General features: G+C 48.1%; 3 protein-coding genes and 1 pseudogene across 5 annotated transcripts; 2 read left to right on the top strand and 2 right to left on the bottom strand.

The window, feature by feature from the left end:
- Positions 1 to 8,042: 8,042 nt before the first annotated feature.
- Positions 8,043 to 8,924, top strand: LOC120683612 (annotated as a pseudogene).
- Positions 8,925 to 10,930: 2,006 nt separating this feature from the next.
- On the bottom strand, positions 10,931 to 13,271 carry LOC120680776. Its single transcript, XM_039962304.1, has 2 exons — positions 12,950 to 13,271; positions 10,931 to 12,861 (listed from the first exon to the last, which is right to left on the bottom strand). Exon 2 carries the CDS (start codon positions 12,045 to 12,047, stop codon positions 11,052 to 11,054), a length of 996 nt encoding a protein of 331 aa, XP_039818238.1. The 5' UTR covers positions 12,048 to 12,861; positions 12,950 to 13,271; the 3' UTR covers positions 10,931 to 11,051.
- Positions 13,272 to 13,762: 491 nt separating this feature from the next.
- LOC120682635 (rust resistance kinase Lr10-like) lies at positions 13,763 to 16,123 on the bottom strand. The gene is made up of 3 exons (XM_039964609.1): positions 15,907 to 16,123; positions 15,317 to 15,385; positions 13,763 to 15,227 (listed from the first exon to the last, which is right to left on the bottom strand). Exons 2-3 carry the CDS (start codon positions 15,339 to 15,341, stop codon positions 13,924 to 13,926), a joined length of 1,329 nt encoding a protein of 442 aa, XP_039820543.1. The 5' UTR covers positions 15,342 to 15,385; positions 15,907 to 16,123; the 3' UTR covers positions 13,763 to 13,923.
- Positions 16,124 to 19,408: 3,285 nt separating this feature from the next.
- Positions 19,409 to 20,327, top strand: LOC120683843 (acanthoscurrin-2-like). 3 transcript variants are annotated; one of them, XM_039965943.1, is made up of 2 exons: positions 19,409 to 19,790; positions 19,821 to 20,327. In XM_039965943.1, exons 1-2 carry the CDS (start codon positions 19,568 to 19,570, stop codon positions 20,051 to 20,053), a joined length of 456 nt encoding a protein of 151 aa, XP_039821877.1. In that variant the 5' UTR covers positions 19,409 to 19,567; the 3' UTR covers positions 20,054 to 20,327. The 3 variants fall into 3 exon arrangements, with proteins under 3 accessions (XP_039821877.1, XP_039821878.1, XP_039821876.1); XM_039965944.1 differs by having other exon boundaries at positions 19,409 to 19,795; positions 19,826 to 20,327; XM_039965942.1 differs by having other exon boundaries at positions 19,414 to 20,327.
- The last annotated feature ends 63 nt before the right edge of the window (positions 20,328 to 20,390 follow it).

Genomic DNA, 20,390 nt, shown 5'->3' with positions numbered 1-20,390 from the left:
CCTGTTACAATTGTGGTAACCTAGGGCACTTTGCACGTGACTGCCGTCTGCCACCTTGGCAGAATAACTACAAGACTCCTGCGCTGAGTCAAAGTTCCAGTCAGAAGGATCAGAAAAAGAAGATTGTACCTGCCAAGACTGGTCGTGTGAACTACACCACTCTAGAAGATGTTCCTGAGGGCACCCAAATAATGGCGGGTATGTTTTCCATTAACCACTGCCCAGCTATTGTGCTATTTGATTCGGGAGCATCTCACACATTTATCAGTCAAGCATGCGTAACACGGCTCAACTTGCACGTATTTCAAATGTAAAGGCCCTATATTATTCATGCACCAGACATACACTTAAGTACCAGCCAATTAGTTCGAGATGTGCCCCTTGACTTGAGTGGGAAGATTTTCCAGACTACACCCATTGTCCTTCCAAGTCAGGGGATAGATGTTATTCTTGGGATGAATTGGATGAAGGAACACTGTGCTATCCTCGATACTTCTTCTCGTGTCATCAGGCTTAACTCTCCCACATATGGTTCTATGGATATTCATCTTTCTCAGCATGAAATTCCAACCACTGTCATATACCATCTTGAGGCAAAACCCTTAGAAGAAATTCCTGTGGTTTGTGAATACCCCGATGTGTTTCCGGAAGACTTGCTAGGCATGCCTCCCGATCGGGATATTGAGTTTGTCATTGAGTTACAGCCTGGCACAACACCCATATCTCGAAGGCCATATAGAATGACTCCGAGTGAGTTAGCTGAATTAAAAATTCAGTTACAAGAGATGCAAGATAAAGGTTTCATTCGACCAAGCACTTCACCTTGGGGATGCCCGGCTTTGTTTGTTAAGAAGAAAGATCATGGACTGAGGCTGTGTGTGGATTACAGGCCCCTGAATGCAGTTACCATCAAAAACAAATACCCACTTCCTCGAACCGATCTTCTTTTTGATCAACTAGCTGGAGCTAAGGTATTCTCAAAAATAGATCTTCGATCTGGCTATCATCAAATCAAAATCAGACCGGCAGATATACCAAAAACAGCTTTCTCTACTCGTTATGGTCTTTATGAGTATTTGGTGATGTCCTTCGGATTAACCAATGCTCCCGCTTACTTCATGTACCTCATGAACTCAGTATTCATGCCGGAGTTAGATAAGTTCGTCATGGTCTTCATTGATGATATCTTAATCTACTCCAAGACTGAGGAAGAACATGCTCATCATCTTCACATAGTTCTTCAACGTCTTAGAGAGCATCAGCTATATGCCAAATTCAGCAAGTGTGACTTCTGGCTGAAGGAAGTTCCATTTCTAGGTCATGTCATATCTGCTGAAGGTATTTCCGTGGATCCCAGTAAAGTACAGGATGTACTTGATTGGGAGGTCCCAAATTCAGTTCCTGAAATCCGCAGTTTCTTGGGTTTAGCTGGGTATTATCGTCGGTTCATACCAAAATTCTCCAGAATTGCGAAGCCGATGACTGAACTTCTTAAGAAGGGTGTCAAATTCTATTGGAGTACCCAATGTGAGGAATCTTTCCAGAAATTGGAAACACTTCTCACTTCAGCTCCAATCTTGGCCCAGCCCGACACTACAAAACCTTTTGATGTCTACTGTGATGTCTCGGGCACAGGACTAGGTTGTGTCTTGATGCAGGAGAACCGAGTAATTGCTTATGCATCTCAATCACTCAAGCATCATGAAGAAAACTATCCCACTCATGATCTTGAATTAGCAGCTGTAGTTCATGCTCTGAAGATCTGGTGACACTACCTTCTGGGTACGTTGTGCAACATCTATACTGATCACAAAAGTCTCAAATACCTTTTCACTCAAGCTGATTTGAACATGCGTCAAAGGAGATGGCTTGAGTTGATTAAAGATTATGAGCTCGAAGTGCATTATCATCCTGGCAAGGCAAATGTAGTTGCCAATGCACTAAGTCGCAAAGCTCACTGTCATTGTATTTCAGCTATACCATTGAGCGAGTCTCTTTGCTATGAAATGGAAAAGCTGAATTTAATCATTGTACCACATGGCACATTGGCTCATCTAGAGCTTACTCCTACTCTTCGTGATCTCATCATCGTGGCACAAAAGCAAGATAAATGGGTGAAGGAAATTCAGAGAAGACTATCAGAAGGAGACCCTAAAGTGAATTGCTTCCACCAAGATAGTAAGAATGTGTTATGGTTCAAGAGCCGATTGGTGGTGCCTAAGGACTTTGAGCTCAGAAAACAAATTCTTGATGAGGCTCATACCTCTCGACTATCAATCCATCCGGGTAGCAACAAGATGTATCAAGATCTTAAACAACGATTTTGGTGGACTCGGATGAAAAGAGAAATTGCCAAGTATGTGTCCGAATGTGACATCTGTCGAACGGTTAAAGCCAGTCATCTCAGGCTAGCTGGAACTCTTCAACCCTTGAATATTCCTGAATGGAAATGGGAAGACATCAGCATGGATTTCATTGTCAGTTTACCTCGAACTCAAAAGGGTTACGACTCTATTTGGGTCGTGGTTGATAGACTGACCAAGTCGGCACACTTCCTTCCAGTTAATACCATCTACCGGGCAAAGAAGTATGCTGAGCTGTACATTAACCGTAACTTATGTTTACACGGTATACCCAAAACTATCATCTCCAATCGAGGAACCCAGTTCGTTGCTCATTTTTGGGAACAATTGCATGCTAGCTTGGGAACCCATCTTATTCGCAGCTTTGCATATCATCCTCAAACTGATGGCCAAACGGAGAGGATAAACCAAATCCTGGAGGATATGCTTCGTGCGTGTGTCTTAGCCTATCCACAGAAATAGGACGAATGCTTGTCGTCAGCTGAATTCTCTTATAACAATAGTTATCAAGAAAGCATCAAAATGGCACCATTCGAAGCACTGTATGGTCGTCGATGCCGTACGCCTCTCAATTGGTCTGAAACCGGAGAAAGAACTATCTTTGGGCCCGACATGGTTCAAGAGGCCGAAGAACAAGTCCGTCTTATCCAAGCAAACTTAAAGATCGCACAATCTCGGCAGAAGAGCTATGCTAATAAAAGGAGTAGTCCACTCGTTTTTGAAGTCGGTGACCACGTCTATCTGAAAGTCTCACCTTGGAAAGGCGTGCAAAGGTTTGGAATAAAAGGGAAGTTAGCTCCCCGCTACATCGGTCCATATCCAATTGTGGAAAGATGCGGTCCTGTGGCTTACCGATTGAATCTTCCAGCGAATTTTTCTGCAGTTCATAACATTTTCCATGTATCACAACTCAAAAAGTGCCTTAGAGTTCCGACTAAAGTTGTTGAAAGTGACTCGATTCAATTAGAGTCTGATCTCACCTATCCTGAGCATCCTATCAAGATTATTGATCGCAAGGATCGAGTTACTCGTCGCACCACCAACCGATTCTACAAAGTTCAATGGAGCAATCACTCTGAAGAAGAAGCTACTTGGGAGAAAGAGGAATTTCTGAGATCCAAGTATCCGGACTTTTTAAACACTCATCCAGGTACTTCATCTTCGAACCTTCTCGCCTTTTATATTCTCTCGTGCCTGAATCTCGGGACGAGATTCTTTTAAGGGGGAAGGGCTGTAACACCCCTGTATTAATCATGCTCGCTAATCAAGTGTTTAATCGCTAATCATGGCTTAACTGCGTCATTAGCGTTAATCGTGTTCGCTTAGTAAACATTGTTTTAGCCGTGTTCGTCTACGTTTTTCTCCTTAATCCGAATCTCAAATCAACTTTCGCCCAAAACAAAAGTTGTAGATCTTCTTTTCCTCTACCACTTTTATTTTGGCCAAATTTCAAGTTTCTATATGAAATTTGGACTTTCAATAGGTCAAAATCGAGTCAAAATCATTCAAGCGTGTACTGTTCCTTCCATACCGACGTCTGGACGCCGGCGAGCGCCTCCACGCGTGGACCGTCGCGCCGCTCAACCGACACCTGCTCGAGCTTATCCCATCCCAGTGCCGTCTCTGGTTTCTCCTCCCTTTCCTCTTCATCCCCGAGCTCGCGCAGAGCCAGGCCGAGCAGACCTCGCCGTCGACATCTGCGCTGGCCATTCCTCGCCGCCCCACCTCGATCCTTCGCACTCCGAGTCGCTCCACCTCGCCCCGAACCTCCTCTGACCATCCACGAGCTCGGTTGAGCCCTCCGCCAGCCGAATCGAGCCCGCAGACCGCCGTCCGCCATTGCTGCTCCGCCGAGCTCCACCCCTCTCCGTTGAGCTCCCTCTCCCGGCCCTTCTCCGCCCAAATCGAGCCCACGGTGAGCTCGGCCGCGACTTCCTCTCCCTCCCCGACCTCTTCCCCGCTCGATTCCGGCGCCACCGCCGCCGGGAACGTGTTGCGCCGCCGCTGCGCCCGCCGCGGGCTCCAGCTGCACGGCCGCAACCCCCGGGGCCACTTGGCCTCCCTGAGCCTCGCGCCGCCCCCTCCTGCGGTCGCCCTGCTCCGCTGCGGCCGGAACGGCCCGGCCAGCACTGCCGCCGCCGCAAGCCGCCTCTGGTCTGCTGCGCCACTGCCGCCTCGTGCCGCCCCTGCGCACGAGCTCGCTCGCGCTGCGCCGCCGGCTGGCCGGCCCACGGCCGCCGCGCACGCGCCAGGGCACCGCCGGCGTGCGCGGCCGAGGCAGCAGGAAGAGCAGGGGAAAGGGGCGACTGGGAGCTGGGCTCCCACTTAAATGTGGGGCCCGGCTGTCAGCCCCCCTTTTTTGTTTTGTTTTATTTTTTCCAAAAATTGTTTAAATCGGCTGGTATTTCATAAATGTGTAACAAATTGCATAAAAATGCTAAAAATGTAAACTAAATTTTGTTGGGTTGCTTAGACCAAGATCTTTTGAGGAAAAATATTTGTGCATGTGAAATGTCACTGTTGCACCTGCTAATATTTCGGGTTGTGTTTAAACTAGTTTAATTAATACCGGTTGTTCTATTGCTCTAAAAAAATTGTGAATTTTATTCAGTAGGTTACTCTTTGTATGTGTAGTCCACTGAAAAATTTCTAGGTGCGTAGCCTTTGTGCATGTTTGTGGATCTATTATTGCTTGTTTTCCTTTTCTAGGGCTAAAAGAAATGCTTTTCTATATCAACAAATGTTGGTAATTTTATTTATGCACTCCGTATTAGTAGCTTTTTATGGTAGAAAAGTTGTGCTACTAGATCCTTGTAGCGTGTTAAGTTTTGATCTTTAATTAGTTCCTAGCTACGGTTTTATTTCCGATTCTTGTTTTTAGTTAATTCTAAGTCCGTAGTTTTATGTTTTTCTTGTGCTCTAGATGGGTGATTAGTCGTCCTAAGTAGTTTAGTAACTGTTGTTTTGAAGGAAACACTTTAGGCTAAAATGAGTTGAACTTCGGAACCGCACCTAAGCTTTCAAATCGTTCAGTTGTTACTTTCGTGTAGTGGCTACTCAGTCGATGCATGTCAGCTCTGTCGGTCCTTTCAATTGCTTTGTATCGAAATGCATCGCTTCATGAGCATTCATGCACTGCTGTGGTTCTGACTCTGGCATGACATTTTTTCATTACATGTAGACGTCACGAGCGAAGCCGTCTACGAGATAGTCGTTGAGCCGATCCCGGAGCCGCAAGCAGGGGAACTGTAAGCCGAAGCAACCGCCGAGCCAGATCCAGAAGACCTCGTTAACCCCGCTGACCTGCAAGGCAAGCCCCGGAGCATAACCTGTACTTTTAATATTCCATGTTTATCTATGTAATTGTGCATTTACGTCTATAGGATTTGTATGAAAACCCTAGTTGCATAATTCTATAAGTACCTATGAGTTCCTACTAGCTTGTAGGTGGCGTTAGAAAGGCTTTGCGATAGCAGTCGAGTGATATCCGGTCACTCGCGAGAGTTAGGGCCATACTTCTTGTTAGAGTTCTCGAGTATAAACCCGGAAAGAAAGGAAAGTGGAGACCGGACGGAGACAAGTTGAAGTAAGAGTTTGGTATGAATGGGAAGTAAGTCTCCGTCTGTGTCGGTTGAGGACCGTACCGTTGTTGGCACATTGATCGAGGCTTGAACAGTATTGACCACATGCCGGGAGTAGGAGGTAGTCGAAACCGGTAAGCTAATTACTTGAATTGCAACGATACTTTAAATCGTGACCTGCTATTCTGGGAGTGGGATGATGGCGGGTGTTGGAATGTATGTCGCCTCCGGATTCTCCGGGAGATCGCCGTGAGGGACCCTTCACCTGGGTTTTGGCAGGCGTGATTCAGACGTCGGGGTGATGATGGGAACAATTGACGTGTGTGGCCCGACGGGGTTTTCACGTGTCGTGTGAGTTAGGTCCACCTTGCAAGGTTAAATCGGATCGATTCGCAGTCTCTCTCGGATAAGAGAACCTTGATCTCTCTGTCACATCGTAGTAAAGAATGGACGTGAGAATAGAATGAATCTGTGGATTGTTTTTGCTAAAGGATAACCTGATCCACCATGTGTGCTCTAGTTACTTAGGCGAATTTAGTTAATACTTGATATACTAAATGGGGCTAAAATATTGAAAGTAAGGATTCACTGCTAGCAGCCTTTCAGCAAAAGAACTCCAGAGCCAAAAAGCTGTGCATGTCTAGGTAATGGGCTAAGTATACCCAGAGTCGGGTAAGCCTTGCTTAGTATTAGTATACTCAGGGTTGTTGTTGTAACCCTTCTGAGCAGGTTGTGTTCCCGCTGACTTCGAGGAGGTCTGTACGTCCTGGATTGGACAACCGCTTCCTCCTGGTTGGACCGTCGAGTGGGCCCCGTCTTCTCCGTGAAGATCGGGCAGGTTGGCATCACATCAGTGGGCAGGATGTGGAGCTCACCTTGTATCGTCGTCGTGGTTATCGTATTGTATTTCAAACTCGATCTTAAACTTCCGCTGTGTTTTGAACTCTGTCGTTAGTACTTAAAGCTTTTATGTAAACCTGTGTTGTAAATTAATTTGAAGATTTATATATGCTGGTATCACCTGTGCTCGTCTTCGGGCGGGTCTGCTAGTGCAATTGTGATCCTGGAGTACAGTAGTTTAATAGGGACTTACCCGACAGCCTGTCAGATTACACCGTTTTAAGTGCACAGTAACTTGATTAAGTATTAAGATGATGGTTAGCGCACTTAAGCCGGTTTAATTTGGGCGGTGCTGCTACACGCAGCTTGGCCGGCGCTCTGCAATACCTGACGATCACGCGCCCTGACATTGCCTATGCGGTGCAGCAAGTTTGCTTGCATATGCATGCGCCGCGTGACTGTCATTTGGCGTTGCTCAAGAGGGTCCTGCGCTACGTCAAGGGCACGTCTGCGTTCGGGATGCAACTGCTTGCTTCTTCGACACCGACGATTACAGCGTACACCGACGCCAACTGGGCCGGATGCCCGGACACTCGTCGCTCGACGTCTTGCTACTGCGTCTTCTTCGGTGATGCACTCGTCTCTTGGTCCTCCAAGCGGCAGCCAACGGTGTCTCGATCAAGCGTGGAGGCTGAGTAACGTGGCATCGCCAATGCCGTCGCGGAGTGCAGCTGGCTGCGACATCTTCTAGGCGAGCTGTACGTCGACGTTCCCAAGGCCACGATCGCGTACTGCGACAATGTGTCCTCCGTCTACAAGTCGAAGAATCCCGTTCATCATCGCCGGACAAAGCACATCGAGCTCGACGTTCACTATGTGCGTGAAAAGGTGGCCCTCAGCAAACTGCGTGTTCTCCACGTCCCGAGCTCGCGGCAACTGGCGGATGTCTTCACCAAGGGTCTTCCACGGTTTTTGTTCACCGAGTTTCGAGATAGTCTCGCCGTCGGCAAGCCGCCGTTGTGACTAGGGGGGGTGTTAGGCGATTGACTTCCTTGGCCAACGGCCTAGCGCAACCGCCGCGCTCGGCGCGCGCCACGGACGCGCTCTACGCGCACTCTCCGCGGTCCCTGCGGAGCCGCGCCCACGCCGTCCGCTCGCCTTGCGCTCACTCCCGAGAGACTCGGTCCGCTAGGACCTTGACATGTGTAAGTATGTAATTCATTGATCAATACAAGTGTGCAGTTCTGATCATCTTCTAGCATCCACTTCCTTCAGAGCAGTTCATGGCCGAGGTTGGCACCATCGGCCGGACCTACCACATCAACCTCGTCCGCCTCTACGGATTCTGCTTCGATGCCACCGTCAAGGCGCTCGTGTACGAGTACATGGAGAACGGCTCGCTGGACGGCTACCTGTTCGACCCGCCTCCGGAGCGGAAGGTCGACTTCGACAAGCTGCACGAGATCGCCGTCGGGACGGCCAAGGCGCTGCGGTACCTGCACGAGGAGTGCGTGTAGCGGATCATCCACTATGACATCAAGCCGGAGAACGTGCTTCTCGGCACCGGCCTGGCGCCCAAGGTGTCCGACTTCGGGCTTGCCAGGCTGTGCGACAGGGAGGACACCCACCTGACCATCACCGGCGCGCGGGGCACGCCCGGGTACGCCGCACCGGAGCTCTGGATGCCGCTGCCGGTGACGCACAAGTGCGACGTCTACAGCTACGGGATGCTGCTGTTCGAGATCCTCGGGAGGCGCCGGAACCTGGAGCTGGGGCTGCCCGGCCGGGAGAGCCAGGAGTGGTATCCGAGGTGGGTGTGGCACCGGTTCGAGGCGGGGGACATGGACGCCGTGCTGGCGCGCGCCGTGGCGTCGGGGGACAGGAAGGAGAGGGAGACGGCGGAGAGGGTGTGCAAGGTGGCGCTGTGGTGCGTGCAGTACCGGCCGGAGGAAAGGCCGTCCATGGGCAGCGTCGTGAGGATGCTGGAGGGGGAGGAACAGATCGCCACGCCGCTCAACCCGTTCGCGCACCTGACCGCCTACAACTCCGGTGCGGCGCTGCAGTCCGGGGACACGACCACCATCATCTCGGGCTCGTATAGCTCCTAAGGCCATGCGCTCAGTGCTAGGTTGCTGCAAGACTTCGTGTAATGCCTGCGCCTTAACGATGTAAGTGATCGCAAGTTTATAATGAAACCATGATCGTTATACGTGACATCTCTAAATCTCTAACACTGATCGTGCTTGAAACTGTCATAGTCCGTGTCGGTGTCGGGGTGAAGTGGCGCCTCAATGCTGGTTGAGTGGAAGTTTTGTCCTCCAGCTTTATCAAGTTGGGAGAACACTGATGCAGTGAAAACTCGGCTACCAGCGGCTTGCAGGCAATCCGCTTGCAAAGGATGGGGGGACGTCAGCATGTTTGGAGCAGGGCTGAAGGCGAAGCTGATGAACTCAGAGGGCGGGGCTTATATGAAGCGAAGCTCGCGGATCATGAAGCCCAACAGCAAGTATAAGTGAACAATCGGCCCATGGGCCTGTTATAGGCTAGCTTAGGGAGAGCCTAGAGCTATATGTGCATGGCAAAATAGCGTGTTTACCTTGGTTTTGGACTTTTGGTGGTGAGAGTGAGAGCTCTGCTCTGGTGGTGGTGACGATGTCGGCATCTTCCAGGGGCCATGCTAGTCCCCGCGCGCGCCCCAGGAGGCTTCCTGGCGCGCGATTCTCCGACAGCAGCAATCTTTCCTTTTTTGAAAAGTTTTTTTTCTGCATTTTTCTACTTTTGGAAATTTATAATTTGTAAATATAAATTTTTAGTATAACTTTTGCGCGTCTTCAGTGGAGAATAATCATCATAACTTTTTATGATATACATAACTTTTACGTATAACTTTTTTCTAGCAACTTGATGAATAATTTTTTAGTACAACTTGTACTTAACTTTTAGCATAACTTGTAGAATGTTATCTTTATCAGGGAGACTTCTCGTACAAATTCTTTTACACAAGTTCATCATACAACTTTTTACGCATGAAATTCATCATACAACTTTTGAGTACAATAGTCAACAATTTTTATAAAAAAAAAGTTGTCAAGCGAACTTCAACACATAATAGAACATAACAAAAAGAGAACAACTGAAAAGGAAAAATTCTCATCATAACTTTTTATGGTGTACATAACTTTTACATACAACTCTTTCGTAATAACTTGAAATACAATTTTTAGCACAACTTTCATGATACATATATAACTTAATGTATACTTTTATAAATATAACTTACAGAGGACAACATTTTAGCATAAATTGTATAAAGATGTTATCTGGAAGATTTCTCTATAACTTTTTACGCTCAAATTTATCATACAATTTCGAAACACAAGTCTCGGTATAATCTTTTAGTATGATTTTCATGCAAAAGTTGTCAATGGAATGTGAAGGAAAAAAATAGAAATGAAAAAAGAAAATAAATACCTGGACCGTCACATCACTCACTCACGTGGGTGAGTGCAGCTCGCGGCAGCTATAGCATCGCGCGCTAGGAAGGTTGGCAGCGCGCGCTTGCTGCTTTGTATTCGCGATCTTCCAGCGGCGAATTGTATCTGTTATCGTGTTATTAAAGCCACCAAACTACCCAATTTATGAAAAAAATTGTATATTTGGAACTTCAAACATTGTGTTTCGTAAATTTGTCATTACTAATATTGACTTTGTGAAAATAGGACTAAACAAGTGCAACTTGATCCTCGTGATGTCATGCGAATTTCTTCTCTTTTCTATTTCTTTTCATGTATTTGATAGATGAACTGACCATAACACCCTTATGTTTTGTTTGCACCACATAGTCTCCCGATAGTCTTTGTTCCCTCTCCCGTTCATGACCTGCTAGCGCGGGCGGCCATGGAGCTCCAACCGCCTGATGAGCCAACCTCGGCCGCTGCAGCGTGCACGCCCCCCCCCCCCCCCCCCCGCTCATGCTCGGGCCGACACGTGTACGCTGAGCCGCCATGTTAGGCACAACTCAACGGCATGACTCAACCCCCCAGGGGCGGTCCCAGGATTTGAGATTTGGGTATTCAAAATTTTCGAAGGGCGATTTTTTGGCAGTCTAAAGTATATATATACATATCACATAATTAAGTACCAAAATCATAGCATTATCATAGCATAATTTGAAATTGTTTGACAAACATGTAAAATAAATAAAGGATAAAACAACAAATGATAAGAAAGCTTACAAATTCCAGCCTACAGTTTAACTTTTTGATCCTTAATGGCCTGAAAAATAAGAGATGATGTCCTGATCCTTAGCTTGGAAGAAGAATTCCCTTTCAATGAATGTGACCAAGCAACCATTCAAAAATTTCTGCCCCATCTTGTTTCTTAGCTTGTTTTTGACAAAGTTCATTATAGAAAAGATCCTCTCAACACCAGCAGTTGCAACAGGGGGAAGTAGCACCAATTTGAGAAGTTTGTAAACAATATCATATCGAGAAACCTTTTCTTCTTTAACTAGCATCATAGGTAACTCTGCTAGACTTCTCAAATTTTTGAAGTTGTCATCATTCCTCATTTCATTGATATATTGGTTCAATTGAAAAGGAAGTTGATTCATTTCTTCAAATGTAAAGTCATGAGGATAGAACTTAGCAAGCTTAATCAAGTTCTCAGCATTAAAAGCAGCAAATGAATTGGCTGGACTGAATGATGCCATGCATCTAAGTAGCTCTGTGTTTACCTCATCAAATCTATTATTAAGCTCTTGAACTTGTCTATCAATGATACCCAAGAACATATCAGCATGAAACCGATGGTAATTTATGCCACCTCTATAGAATTGCCTTGATCTTTGCTGGGGAATATACTTCCCATTCATGTCAACAACTTTAACTTTGTGCTTCTCACAAAAAGAAATGACCTTATTAAGGAATTCTTTCCATCCGGAATCTTGTCTCAGCACATCTAGTTCTATCTTTGTGAACTCAAGAAGATCCATTGCATTTACAATATCTTGCTCCCTCTTTTGCAAAGCAACACATAAGTCATTTGTGTAGCCAAATATTTCATTCATCACGTGTAGGAGGAAAACAAACTCAAATGACTTAAATACTGTGAGCATAGTTTGAGCTCCATTAGCCTCAGCCCCTTTACTTTCTTTCCCAATCCTGAAGAGAACTTTTTTTATTGAACGATACAAAAACAGAACATGCATTACCGTTCTGTAGTGAGATCCCCAGCATGTATCACCTGGCCTTGCTAAACCCATCTCTTGATTCAAACCTTGCCCAGTTTCAATCTCACCCAATTTCAATGCTGGACAAATGGTGCAATATTATTATATGAGCATATTTTTTTTGATGGAAAAAGGATCATCACCGCCGGTTCCTGTAATAAACTGGCGGTGTTGATCAACATATCACCAACGGTTTGATACTTGAACCGGCGGTGATGATCGCCTGGCGCACTCGTCACCAACTGTTGGCGCACTCATCACCAACGGTTTATGAACCGGCGGTGATGACCCCACATATCACCATCGACTTAAATCCAACGCCCCCCAAACCGGCGGTGATGCCTATTTTGAACCGGCGGTGATGAGGGGCGCTGGAGTAGTGATTTCTTCAACCCATTAGCATTACCCTTCATATTACTAGCTCCATCATATTCTTGACCACGTACCTTGGATAAGGGCAATTGATATTTCATAACCAAGGACTGAATTGCCTCTTTAAGCGTCAGTGTTGTAGTATCCTCAACTTGAACAAGACCAAGAAACCGCTCAACTGGCTCTCCTTTTTTATTGACATAACGCAAACAAAGAGCCAATTGTTCTTGTTGGTATGCATCACTTGACTCATCTGCAAGAATTGCAAAACACTCATCTCTCATTGATTGAGGTTGACCGGTGCTTGTTCCCGTGTCACTCTGTCCTTGAAATACCACCAACTGCATTTGACTTTCATTAGTAGATGGAGTAACAATCTCTAGCTCGGTTTGTTTTTTCTTGGCGGCACTCTTTTGCAAGAAAGAACACAGATCAGTAACAGCACTACTACCCTTCTTCCTCTTCATGTTTGAACCTAAAAATTGCAGTCAATCATATCACTACATGTCTACATTGCTCTACAATTGTCACAAATTAACAAGTAAATGGTAATCATCACTCACAAATCAGAACATGTGCTGGTGCTGCAGTGCTGCTTCTGCCTCTGCCTGTCTAGGCAAGCACCGCCGGCCCGCTGTTGCCTGCAGCCTGCTGCTGCTGGGCGCCGGTGCTGGCCCCTGCGGCCTGCCCGCCGTGCCCGGCCGTCGGCGCTGGCCGCCCCTGGCCGTGCCGCGTGCCCGCGCGCGTGGCGCGCTAGGCTGCAGCCACTGTGGCGCTGCTCCTGCAGTTGCCGGCCGCCGTTGCCGCGCGCCCGCGCCACCGCCGGCCGCTGCTGGGGTCGGGAGCTCGTAGGGTTACGGAGGATTGGAGGTGGAGCCGTGGAGGGAGCTTGGGGGCGGCTTGGGCTGAAGCGAGGTGAGGGGAGGTGGGAGTGGGAGGAGTATGGGCCGGCCCAGAAGGTTGGACAGTGAGCTGATTGAGCCCAAGTTGCGAAATAGAGCTGAAAAGCCTATTCTAGATTGTATTTTTTTTCATTTTATGATACATATACATAGTATATACTATATGTATAAAATTTTTTGCCAAAACTTTTGGGTATTCAACCGAATACCCATGAATACACATGGAGCCCGCCCCTGAACACCCCTCGTGCCGTGCCTAGGCCGCGGGAAGGAACGACACGTCACACAACACGATTGGCTAAGCGTGTCCAACCCTGCCGTGCTCGATCCATGCTCAGGCCGTGTCATGCTGGGCCACCCATCTGGGCATCTATAGTTGGTGTCATATCTCCTTTCATTGCTATTTGCAACAGCTTAATCAGTATTGGCCACCATAAAACATTGGCTGGCTGGCCTGTAACTGCACAAAAGAAGTGGCTTGAGATCCCATGATGGTTTTCTTATAGTTCAACTTGCAGGGTTCAAGGTCAAACAAAGTAGCATAAAGATGCCGGTATGACTAAATCAGAGAAGTGCGCTCTGCTTACTTTACAAGACGTAAAAAACACTAACAAATGAGTACAGGACTACTGGCTCTATTTCATTGACACCGACGCATCAGCCCCCTTGACATCTTCGATCATCGCGTCAACCGGCAAGGCAGCATGGCTCCCTGACAGCTCGCTGTTTCTGCCGGTGGTGTCCCTGCTGCTCTGGTACGTGCCGCTCCACATCCCCGAGCTCAACGAGCCGCTGCTACTGTCCATCACGTAGTGGAAGGGGTTCGCCGGCGGGACGATGGCCATCTCCCCCTCCAGCATCCGCACCACGCTGCTCATCGTCGGGCGCGCCGCCGGCTGGAACTGCACGCACCACAGCGCCACCTTGCACATCATCTCCGCCTTGTCCCTGTCCGCCTCCCCGATGCCGTCGCAGGACACGACGCACTCGATCTCGCCCTGCTCGTACTTCTCCCACACCCACCTCGGGAACCACTCCTTGCTCTCGCCCTCGCAGGGGTCGAAGTTCCGCCGCCGCCCCAGGATCTCGAACAGCACCATCCCGAAGCTGTACACGTCGCACTTCTCCGTCGCCGGCAGCGCCATCCACAGCTCCGGCGCCGCGTACCCGGGCGTCCCGCGCCCGCCGCCGGTCAGCGACATGTGCGTGTTCTCCCGCTCGCCGAGCCGCGCCAGCCCGAAGTCGGCCACCTTCGGGGTGAAGTCGGCGGTGAGGAGGATGTTGGCCGGCTTGATGTCGTAGTGCACGATCCGCTGCTGGCACTCCTCGTGCAGGTACCGGATCCCCTTCGCCGTGCCGACGGCGATGCTGTGCAGCATCCTCCACTCCAGCCTCGGCGCCTTGCCCTCCTCGTCGCCGTAGAGGTACTTCTCGAGGGAGCCGTTCTCCAAGAACTCGTAGACTAGCGCCTTGGTGTCCCTGTCGAAGCAGAAGCCGTAGAGCCGGACGAGGTGCACGTGGTACGTCCGGCCGATGGTGCCGATCTCCGCCATGAACGCCTCCTGCACCTTCTTGTTCATGGACACCTTCAGGACCTTCACGGCCACCGGAAGACCGTTCGGCAAGTCGCCCTTGTAGACCACGCCGAAGCCGCCGGACCCCAGCTCCGACGAGTAGTTCCGGGTGCAGGCCGCCAGCTGCTCGGAGCTGAAACGCATGGGCTTCTCGTTGAGGATCTCGTTCAGGAACTTCTCCACCGGCCCGATCTCGATCACCACGTCTTCCAAGGCCTTGCAGGCTTGAACCTCGCGGTTCATTCTCTCAATCTCCTCCATGATTTTCTTCCCGATCTTCTTCTTCATCTTCTTCCTCACGACGCGGCATCTCCTGATAAGGAAGATCATCACTACTACCGTCGCAGTTCCTGCGATTGAGGAAACTGAACAACGAAGGACAACAGCAAATTAGCCAGATACGATATACAGGGTAGGAAGAAGACGCAAGGAGACGTAACGATGTATATCGTACTGATTGGAATAGCGGCATTTCCCATGTTTGCGATGCTTCCGGGCTGCAAGTTTGTTCGCAGTTGCAGTCCTGCGTCATGGCATGCGTCACACAAGCAAGTTAGGTGAATGAACAGTTCGGGCAAAACCAGAAATGAAGCTTCAATCCCAACAAAAAGATATTTTTCTTCCTAGTCTAATTACAGAAAAGGGAAAAGAAATCCAAAATCTGTTTCTGCATCAATCAGAGCACTGATCACTCCATCAATTACTGAACTAGCGGAGCTTGAGCGAGTAATCAGGAGGGGCCAGCTATGATATTTTGTCTTGAAAATCAATAAACAGTAGCTGATTTACTGAACATTTAGTGCAGATTTTCAAAAGTCGGGGGAGGGAGAGGCGGCATGGCCCCCCTTTCAAATACACTAAGCTGGGCCAATGGAACTATATATAGAAGAAGCTCAAGCAAGAAACAAGTTACTCTGCAAACTCCCAAAACCATCCTATAAGATGACTGAAGAAATTATGAAGAACAAATTAAATTTGCTAGCCGGATTGAGAAGAGCTTCAAACAAAGGAAGAAACTAGATGCATATGAGGAAGAAAAGGAACCGGTGTTGAACTGTCGACACCCTCGCCCCGCCGTGTCTAATCCTCTGTCCAACGCCGAGAAGTGCTCTCTGGCGGGCACCTGCTAGCTGCCTGCAGGGCTAAATCATTGAGCTCATCCAGTGACCGCTCTGACTGGGAAGGAGCAAGAGGCATAGACATAGGCCCTGTTTGGGACCGTGGTATGCGGAAACGCGTTGCGTAAAAGCGGTAAGCGGTTGTCCCCTCGCTTCTCGCGTTTTCCCGGCTCGAAGTTCATTTCCTCGCTTATCGTGTTGTGCGCGGCCGTGGAACGCGCGTCCACCGCAGACAGTTTGGCGGCATTTTTTTGTTTTTTCCGCTCAAACGCATCGCAAACGCTGCCCCAAACGGGGCCGTAGGCAGTTACGACTTGATGAAAGGCCCGGCCGGGCAGCCGTTGCTGACTAATCGGAGATGCTGACTGCGGTGGGTATGATGAACCTCCCTCAGCTCCCTCTCCGACCAGTCGCCAGTGGACCGGAGGCTTCTTGCACCTGACTCCTGACGGCGACAACCGCGAATCCTCGGAATCTTCTTACGCTGTTCGTTCGTCATCATCACGAGAGTAGTTCGTTGAAGACGCATCTGACTGCTCTGTTGGACTGGACTGTGGGCCATATAGCTCATGCTTTGGGCGCTTTTTTCTTTTTTACATTTAAAAATAAAAGAAATTTCAAAAATATATGCCGGTTTGGGAATATTTCAAAAATGGGGGCCTGTCGCCCGGTGAAGGGGCGACAGGGGCCTGTCGCCCAGTGGCCGGGCGACAGGGGCCTTTATGTAAAAAAAAATTAATTATTTATAAAGACCCAAGGTGAGGTGGGGGACCGGTCGCCAGCCTATCGGGCGACAGGGGCGATCGCCCGCCCGCAGGGCGACAGGCCCCTGCCAATGCGCTGCTGCTGTCTATGGGCTAAAATAATACTCAGTCAGCTCTCACATCAAGCATTATTCAAGCGGCACGATCACTGGAAAGCGCATGCACGTACATCGAGTCACCGTAGCTGGAATAAATGAATAACTATTGGTAATCCGAAAACTAGAAAGAAGGTCTTAGGACGCTCAAGATGGTCTGCCTTCATCTAAAAAAAATGGTCTGCCTTCCAGGATTTCCAGGCTTCCAGCTAAACACGCCCACCCACCTGTCAGTGTGGCGCATAGCAATGTTGTTACGAGTCCACGACAGTTAGACAAAGAAGAGGAACTACTACTATACTACGTAGCAGTAGCATACTGGTCTGGTTTAGATGCAAAATTTTAAAATTCCAAAACTATCATATTAAATGTGTGCACCGTCTCCACACTGCTCTGCGAATGCGGGCATGTGGCTTACTACAGCCGTCCTTGTTTACGACATCGCGGTTGAGGTGTATTACCCGCACAGGTTTAAAATTAGTTTTTTATTTCGTCTAGATTTAATAATCCATGCATGTGGTGCACACATTTAATATGATAGTTTTGGAATTTTAAAATTTTGCATCTAAACCAGACCAGTATGCTATTGCTACGTAGTATAGTAGTAGTTCCTCTTGTTTGTCTGACTGTCGTGGACTCGTACCAACATTGCTATGCGCGACACTGACAGGTGGGTGGGCGTGATTAGCTGGAAGCCTGGAAATCCTGGAAGGCAGACCATTTTTTTTAGATGAAGGCAGACCATCTTGAGCGTCCTAAAACCTTCTCTCTAGTTTCCGGATTACCAATAATTATTCATTTATTCCAGCTACGGTGACTCGACGTACGTGCATCCGCTTTCCAATGATCGTGCCGCTTGAATAATGCTTGATGTGAGAGCTGACTGAGTATTATTTTAGCCCATAGACAGCAGCAGCGCATTGGCAGGATCCTGTCGCCCTGCGGGCGGGCGATCGCCCCCTGTCGCCCGATGGGCTGGCGACCGGTCCCCCACCCCATCGGCGACCGGTCCCCCACCTCACCTAGGGTATCTATAGATAATTAATTTTTTTACATAAAGGTCCCTGTCGCCCGGTCATTGGGCGACAGGCCCCCATTTTTGAAATATTTCTAAACCGGCATATATTTTTGATTTTTTTTATTTTTAAATATAAAAAAGAAAAAAGCGCATGCTTTGGCCCGCTAGAGCTGCACGTGTTCAACAACATAGGCGGCCCATCGGAGCCCAATTAGGTCCATGAAAGAATGAATCCATGTAGCACGTTAGGCCCAAAGGTATGAGTCGAGGTGTCGTGGCGAAAATATCTCGGGTGTGTCTCTATCTGTTGTGGATCGTGGTGGGGGATGCCACGGCACTACGGCAGCAGTATGTTCTCCCATGAAAGGCTGGTCATTGTCTACATCATCATTTGTCGTTGTTTAGCCCATCGTCGAGGGAAAAAAGTGTGGATACCAAAGCCTGAAAGGGTGAAACCAAACGAGGGAGTTGAGATATAATGATATATTCGTATCCGTGGGAGATTGGAGCAGGAAACGCTCATGCCAACCTTACCTCCGAAGAAAACGGCCCTATCTAAACATTTAGTCGGCTGAATTTGACTATACAAAGTTCTGATTATTGCCTATATATATATTGTCTCCATCTCGTACTATAAGGCCCTATTTAGTTTCCAAAATTTTTCCCATACTATCCGTCACATCGAATCTTTAAACACATACATGAAGCATTAAATATATTTGAAAAAATAACTAATTACACAGTTCAACTGTAAATGACGAAACGAATCTTTTAAACCTAATTAGTTCATGATTAGACATTAATTGCCAAATAACAACGAAAATGCTGCAGTATCCAAATCCAATTTTTTCACAAACTAAACATGGCCTAAGGTATTCTAGCAATTCTGTAATAGATTAAGAGAATAAAAGATACATGTATGTATACTTCGATAGTTCTTCGTGTACTAGCTAGTATAGTTAAAGTTGCTTCTAAGATTAAGCAGCCGAGGAAGGAATAGAATAGGTAGGTATGCAATTGAGAGCTAAAAAATTAAATAATTTCATTATACTTATCTAAAATATGGAGTATCTTACATCTTACATTGAAAATACAAATTTTAAATTTTTTAATATTTTATATTTTAGAACGGAGGAGAGAGTAGGTTTTAAAAAATCCCTTTCCTACGATTGCGTGCGAAAGCAAGTTGGAGTAGGAAATTCCTTTGTGGGGTTGATATATATCCACTCGCAAGGAAAAGTAATGGTTTCCGCGTCGTCTTCTCCGATTACAATTTCAAACCTCTTGTTCAGATGTTTTTAAAATTCCAAAATTTTATAAAATTTCTCGTCACATCGAATTTTTGAACGCATGCATAAAATATTAAATGTAGCTAAACAACTCTATAATTTGCGAGACAAATTTTTTGAACCTAATTAATTTATGGCAGGACAATAATTATTAAATACAAATAAAAATATTACACTATTTTAGATCAAAACTTTATGCATCTAAACAAGAGCCGAATCCCCCCCCCCCCCCCCCCCCCCCCCCCCCGCAATTGCGTGTTCAATAGGGACTAGAGAGGACTTTGACTGGGCCAGCCAATCGGGGCAGGGTCCCTTCATATCTGCCCCCTCCCCGTCTCCCTCACGTACGCACTTCTCCTGTCTCCTCCTCTCGCTTCCATTATCTGCTTCTCGCCGGCCTCTCCGGAAGCAGCTGGGAGCCATGGTGCGGGCGAGTCTTTTCGCCGTGCACGACGCCGTAGCTAGTGGGCACGTCAGCCCCGTGGCCGTCGTGGTGCTCGCGGTGGCCGCGACAGTGGCCGTGGCGGCGATCGCGGCGTTCGGGTGCGCGCAGGGCGCCAAGAAGCCGCCCAGGCAGAACAACAACGTCTCCTACTACGGACAGGGATACCCGCCGCCTCCCGCGGGGGCGTACGGCTACCCGGCGCAGAAGCCGGCCCCCGGCTACGCGTACCCGCAGCAGCAGCAGACCGCCGGGAGGCCCGGCCGCAGCGGGCTCGGGTCCGGCGCGGCGGGTCTCGCCGTCGGCGCGGTCGGTGGGCTGGCCGCCGGCGCGGTCATCGGCTCGGCGCTCAGCTCCGGCGGAGGGTGCGGAGGTGGTGGTTGCGGAGGCGGCGGGTGCGGTGGCGGTGGTTGCGGAGGCGGCGGGTGCGGTGGCGGTGGTTGTGGCGGCGGGTGCGGCGGTTGACCTCGTCGTTGTCTGTGGTGCTTGTATTCACGCGATTTTTAATCCAAAAATATCCGTGTGATGAGCATCCGCTGTATTAAGTTTGTTCACGAGATTTTTATATCGTTTGAATTGGAGTGGTGTACCTTTTATTATCATGTAATTAAAGTTCTGGTGATGTCTGACCAAGTATTAGATTGTTTCCTCTTACTTTTCAACTCACGATTCCTCTCACAATATTGTAAGAGAAAATTATTTCCTTAGCTTAAAAAAAGTTATGCTTAGTTTCTTGGTACTTTTTCTCTTGAATTTGGCTATTTGGCCTTCGAAACGAGTTTAGTTTAATTTCTTGACCCTT

The sequence above is a fragment of the Panicum virgatum genome, chromosome 7N (assembly GCF_016808335.1).
Source record: "Panicum virgatum strain AP13 chromosome 7N, P.virgatum_v5, whole genome shotgun sequence".
In the NCBI taxonomy this organism is placed as follows: Eukaryota; Viridiplantae; Streptophyta; class Magnoliopsida; order Poales; family Poaceae; genus Panicum; species Panicum virgatum.
Note: the sequence above shows the minus strand (reverse complement) of the source record. Positions and strands in the feature narration are given on the sequence as shown.

Coding starts and splice junctions, on each gene's coding strand:
- LOC120680776 (XM_039962304.1), bottom strand. CDS start 12,047: ATGGGTTTAGCAAGGCCAGGTGATACATGCTGGGGATCTCACTACAGA.
- LOC120682635 (XM_039964609.1), bottom strand. CDS start 15,341: ATGGGAAATGCCGCTATTCCAATCA. Junction 15,228..15,316: donor AAATGCCGCTATTCCAATCA/GTACGATATACA, acceptor TTCGTTGTTCAG/TTTCCTCAATCGCAGGAACT.
- LOC120683843 (XM_039965942.1), top strand. CDS start 19,568: ATGGTGCGGGCGAGTCTTTTCGCCGTGCACGACGCCGTAGCTAGTGGG.